Source organism: Gavialis gangeticus, unplaced genomic scaffold (assembly GCF_001723915.1).
Source record: "Gavialis gangeticus isolate Ggan-Ray unplaced genomic scaffold, GavGan_comp1, whole genome shotgun sequence".
Classification (NCBI taxonomy): domain Eukaryota; kingdom Metazoa; phylum Chordata; order Crocodylia; family Gavialidae; genus Gavialis; species Gavialis gangeticus.
Genome location: NW_017729034.1, coordinates 39793603 through 39799018, shown reverse-complemented (window position 1 = coordinate 39799018; position 5416 = coordinate 39793603). Strand labels below are relative to the sequence as shown.

At 46.9% G+C, this 5416-nt stretch overlaps 2 protein-coding genes across 3 annotated transcripts in view; one reads left to right on the top strand and one right to left on the bottom strand.

Annotated features, from left to right (window-relative positions):
• The window catches only part of TFB2M (transcription factor B2, mitochondrial), a 31107-nt gene extending 25971 nt beyond the window's left edge, over window positions 1-5136 (bottom strand). The window contains exons 1-4 of one of the 2 annotated variants that reach the window (XM_019527290.1): window positions 5114-5136; window positions 2589-2677; window positions 1547-1700; window positions 350-498 (exon numbers count right to left, since the gene is read on the bottom strand). In XM_019527290.1, coding sequence (XP_019382835.1) covers window positions 350-498; window positions 1547-1700; window positions 2589-2612 — 327 coding nt within the window. In that variant the 5' untranslated portion in view covers window positions 2613-2677; window positions 5114-5136. Of the gene's footprint in view, window positions 1-349; window positions 499-1546; window positions 1701-2588; window positions 2678-4803; window positions 5011-5113 lie in introns of those variants that run through there. The other variant, XM_019527289.1, reaches the window with a different exon arrangement.
• A 135-nt stretch (window positions 5137-5271) lies between these two features.
• Window positions 5272-5416, top strand: part of CNST (consortin, connexin sorting protein) — a 128371-nt gene continuing 128226 nt past the window's right edge. Inside the window, exon 1 of the mRNA XM_019527188.1 lies at window positions 5272-5317. The gene's annotated coding sequence lies outside the window, so the exon portion shown is untranslated. The remainder of the gene's footprint in view (window positions 5318-5416) is intronic.

Here is a 5416-nt window from a genome sequence, read left to right as displayed (position 1 = left end):
TCCACAGATAAGGTATAACTTGGCTATCCAAATCACGATTGGGCACGGAGTAACCCTGAGCCCAGCTGGAGCCACGCTAAAATGAATCCATCCCAGGGTCAAGAAAGAGGGCATCTGCATCCTACACCCCAGGGCTGTCTCACGCCAGAACCTGATGCAGCCAGATCCTGAGGCAGCCTCAGCATAACTGGTGATTGCCCAATCTGCAGGACAGGTTTGGCCTCGAGTGGCATGACTGGGATCTGAGGAATGATATTTGGGATGGGGCATAAAATTCCTCAGATCACAAATTTTAACATCTGAGAAGCTTCCAGTTCTCTTTATTGCCAGTAAAATCTCTTGTACATACCTTGTACTCTTTCTCACTCATAAGCATGTTCAGTTCTACTCTTCCACAATGGTATATTGAAATGCCCTCATACAAGCCATATACAAGCTTCCACAGCAAATTCCTTTCATTTCTTCGTGAGATGATTCCAAAAATTTTTACAGGTACTTCTGTTTTGATAATGTGCAAAAATACCTTTAAATATTGAATACATGTACTGCACAACCTCAACACACTACTAAGCAAGCTACAAGCATCACAAACTGAATCTATTTAAAGAGTATGGTTACTGTTCCCCACTCACGCATGGTTTAGCATATGGCCCAAAGGCATCTAGTCTGGGACTCCTTAAATCCTTATAGAAGAGTACTTGGCACCTGTGTTGGTCTGAGACAAGAAGACATACAAAACACTAGAACTCTTGGCTCCAAAATGATACCTTTTATTAGACAAACTGGAAAACAGCATGAAAACTGTCCTTTTCTGCATGCTTTCAGGATCAAAGTCCCTTCGTCAGACTCTGGGAAAGGCGTAGATGGTACAAGATGGTAAAGAGTCCCCATAGGTAGGAAATAAACTTCATTTTTGCACAGAGGGAGCTGAAGATGGAAGTCTGTCCCTCTGGGTCCATGATAGTGTCTTTGTGAGCTGTGTTGAGTAGCTCTTTGATGTGTTGATCAGGTAGAATTTCTTCCCTGGAGGTGTCAGATGGCAGGCAGGGAGGCAAAGCAAACTTCCTCGTTCTGCAATGAAGTTTAAAATCCAAAATTGGCTAAAATTCGACATCTTCCATGTTTCAGGGGTGTACCTGGTAGCCATGCTGATCTGAGACAAAAAGACATACAAAAGACTTTGATCCTGAAAGCTTGCAGAAAAGGACAATTTTCTTACCATTTTCCAGTTGGTCTAATAAAAGGTATCATTTTGGAACCAAGAGTTCTAGTTTTTTGTATGTCTTATAGAAGAGTAAACACTTGAGATGGTATCTCTCAACAACCACTGGTTTAGCTCTTACTAAATACCAAGAAACTTGAAATGACATTGATTATTATATCCAAGACATAATTTTCTTGAACCTCATCTATATACAAGGGAGAGTCAGCATAACCTACTCCATGTCAACCAAATTAAGTAAGGCCCTAAGGTACGGACCAAACTGCTCACATGGCTCTGGATTAGGCGTGGCCAGTGTTGGTAGATTCATATGTTAGTGTTTACCTGCTGTCCAAGGAACTGCTGAGATGCCCAATTTTTTAAAAAGTTCCACAGAGTCCATAGCTGGTGGTATGAATGGCCCACAGTGTCCTGGGTCCAACTTGAAGAAGCTGCAATAAACCACTTCTAACTGTCCATCTAGATTGTTCTCTAGGGACTGAAAGCAACAGTGTAATCAGATTCTGAGTTTTTAATTTTCATCTCAACCAATTTATACACCTGACCACTTACCTGAACTATTTTAGAATGAAGCGATTCTCTGAGTATTGGTTAAAAATAAGATGCATCTTAATAGATACTACTCTCCTATTTAAATGTTGCATATAGGACATCTGCCTCTGTACATCTGCCTTCCATCGCACTTGATGCATCGGAAACTTCTGAACCAGACCTTTACAATGTGTTCTCCAGACAGTAACTCTTCCGAAAGGTTTCAAAAGTCACATTTGTCTAACTCATAGGACTCTAATGATAAATTAATTGTCTTAACACTCTTGTGAAGAACTTCAACTACCAACTGCTTTACTCCTTTTAAAGAAGTGTAGTGATTTGCTCAAGACCTGGCCAGAAGTCCATTGCAGAGCTGGAAACAGGCAGGAGTCTTGGCCACCAAACTTTCATTTGTATGACTCCTCATCTAAAAACCCTCATGCCCCAGCAAAGGCCCACTGAAACTAATGGGGATCCACATATATACAATTCTTAATGCACTGGCTCAATTGCATCTCTCTGCAGCAAGGGTAAGCCCAAGCACATAGTAGTAGCAGCCTCCACAACAGAGAATGGAAGAATTTCTCTATTATTTTTCTGTAGTCAAAAAATAAATTAAAGCTAAGAGTTAACATTTTCTGAGGAATGCCTCCAATCTGATACAGTTGAGAACCACCGATTTATACTTACTGGGGAGGCTACAAGAAACATTAACAGATGTTAAAAAGGTGGGGGGGAAATCAAGCAGATGTGTGAGGTTATGTTAATTTCATATTTTTCTACTTGATTACAAACTTCTGAGATACAAATCTCAAACCAGAAACCAGACCCATACCTGCAAAGCTGGAAGAAAAGTCATGTCACTCTCTAAAGCTATCACCCTGGTGCCTGCATTAAGCAATGTCCGGGTCAAGATTCCAGGACCTGGGGAAAACACAAGATTTAATGCTTTTCTTTAATGTAGGCTTCTAAAAGGACACAGGTGGCATAAATGCACGGACACACACACTCCTCAATAAGCTAGAAACTTTGTATACCAGGGTGTCAAAGATCTGACTCATGGAGCTGTTTCACCCAGGGGTTGGGTCTACCAATATGGAGCCTTGCTGAGGAAAGGTGGATGGGGTGCAAGCAACAGCTGAATTAATCCCCACACCACTGTTGTTTGCCCCATAATTCTGTGAAGACTTGTGTGCATGTGTGTATATGTGCACGCACTCACACACAAACACTTAACTTCAACTGAAACACATGTGAGCAATGTTAAGTGCGCTTTTTGTAGGATACTTCTCTCTCTCAAATCTGGAGTTATCTTGAGTTATACTTCAATATTCTCTTCAAGCTCTACCAGCTTGCATGGATTTTTCAATCCAGATCTACATGCTTTCTGTTGTAGGGCTCAGCAACTTTGGAACAGGGAGTGAAGACTTTATGGTTGCAGTGTAAACAAGAAGACAAATTAAAGTGAGTCTACACTCACTGGAAATGTAACAAAACAAAACTTTTGAAATTAATGGTGTCAATCAATCAGTCAAAAAACGTCTAAAACTGAAATATTGCAATATATAAAAAAATGACAACAAACATGCCTTCTCCAAAATCCACTTTATAGAGGTGGTTAGGAATCCCCAAAACAGCCTTTTCTCTTATTTGTAACAACAGGGATCATTCCTCCCCGCTTCCCACACTGAACATCTTATTGAGTTAATAGTGTCATTTTCCCTACAGTTTAATGTTCTGTATTGAATTTGATTTAGAATCTTTAGAAAAGTCAAAATGTGGAAATTTTGCAATAATAAACCTTCCAAAAATCCTACCCATCAAAATGTCTTTTCTTCTATTGTCTGCCTTCTACCCATGGGAATTTCTCTCTTCTCCAGTTTCATAGGCCTCCACAATGTTTTTAGTTTTTTAGTTATGGCCATGCCTGCTTCTTCCTTCAGATCTGAAGGAGAATGCTTTGTCTAGGTCTGTGCAGTTGGCTCAAGAAAAGATAACACCTACAGAAATCTTGAGCCAATGACTGATAATTCAGTGACTGCAGCCCTACAGCTTGGGACATACAGACTTGTTTTCATTAGCCATAGCTTAGAGCTGATCCACAATACTGAACCAGGAAGAAAAATACCAAACTACCTTGGCTACAGAGAGCTGTAGAGCCCCGCTGCCATACTATCCCACCCACCATGAAACATTCTGCCCGAATGCCCTGCAACTCAAACAAACTAAGCAAACAAACAAGGAAACCCTGTGTGAGAATTAGTACCAGGGTGCAGGACTGGTGAGCAAGGATCTCTTAGCAAAACTGCAAGAATGATAGAATCCTGGAGCAAAAGGGCTGTGAGGAACCTCCAGGGTCAGGATCATCTCTGTCCAAACCGTCCCTTACATTAATTAATCTAAACTCTACGTAAGACAACTGTCAACCCTGACAACACAGACCTAGCACCCACACCTGCCACAGGTAAAGTAAGGGAACCATGGCAGCCAACATCCTGCTTCTATGAAATGCTGTTAATAATACACTAAATAGACCCCAAGGGAGAGGGCCAGGCCCCTTACTAGAGAGGAAAGCAACACCCACCCCTGCAGTCCATACCAATCTGACCATGGCTTAAATTGCTTCCTGACCCCAAAGACAGCAATTGTCCAACCCAACATGGAAAGGCAAGACCTGCTCTAGCCAGGCACCTCCGGCTTCGGTCCCAACAGGAGAGCTGACACAGCCCAGGCTAAGTCCCCAATGAATCTGAGGCTTCCCTAAGGACTCAGGTGTCATCCTGTGGGAGCAAGCGCTGATGAGGTCTGACAACTTCATCAGGAACAGCACACACATCACCTTCCCAGCCCAGGCCACAAAACCCTGGCTGGGAGATGCGCGGTCCTGATTGTTGGCCCACACGCACCCAACAAGGCCAGGGCTCCTGGGGGACCTTTCGTTGGCCCCAGCGGGAGCTTCTGGGGCACCGGGTCCCCCCTCCCCCCAATCCTGAGACGACTCAGTGCTTCAGGAGCTCGGCCCCCTCCCCCATCCCCCGGGAGGGGCTCACCGGGCTCGAACTCCAGCAGTACGGGCCCGTGCTTGGGCCGCCCCGCCGCGCCGCCCATCAGGCATTCCGCCAGGGTGCCGGCCAGGGCCGGGCAGGAGATGAACAAGCGCCGTCCCCGGGGAGCGGCCGTCCCCGCCACCAGCCCCGCCACCTCGGCCTTCGGCGGCAGCTGCAGCTCCCGCTGCAGCCCCCGGCGCGGGGCCCGGCACACCCCCAGCACGGCCCGGCACACCCCCAGCACGGCCCAGCACCCCGCGGCGGGGGGGCGCAGGAGGGACAGCGCCGCCAGCATCGCCTACACGTGCGTCACCTTCCCGGCGAGGCCCCCGCGCACTGCGCGTGCGCGGCCAGCAGGGCTGCACTTTGCTTCCGCTTCCGCCGGCGGGAGAGCGGCGGTCTAGCGCACTCTCTCTATGGTGCCTCCCGTTTGCCGCCGGGAGCTGGTCGCACTAGCGCGCGCCGCGGAGGCTGCAGAGGGCTCCCCACCCCCACCCACCGGGCCGGAGCCACTGAGGTGAGGGATGGGGCCGTGGTCGCGGGCGCTCGCGGGGTGGGGGGGAAGGGGTCGGCGGCTTCCGCCGGCGCAACCGGCTCTCAACGCGGCGGGTGCGGG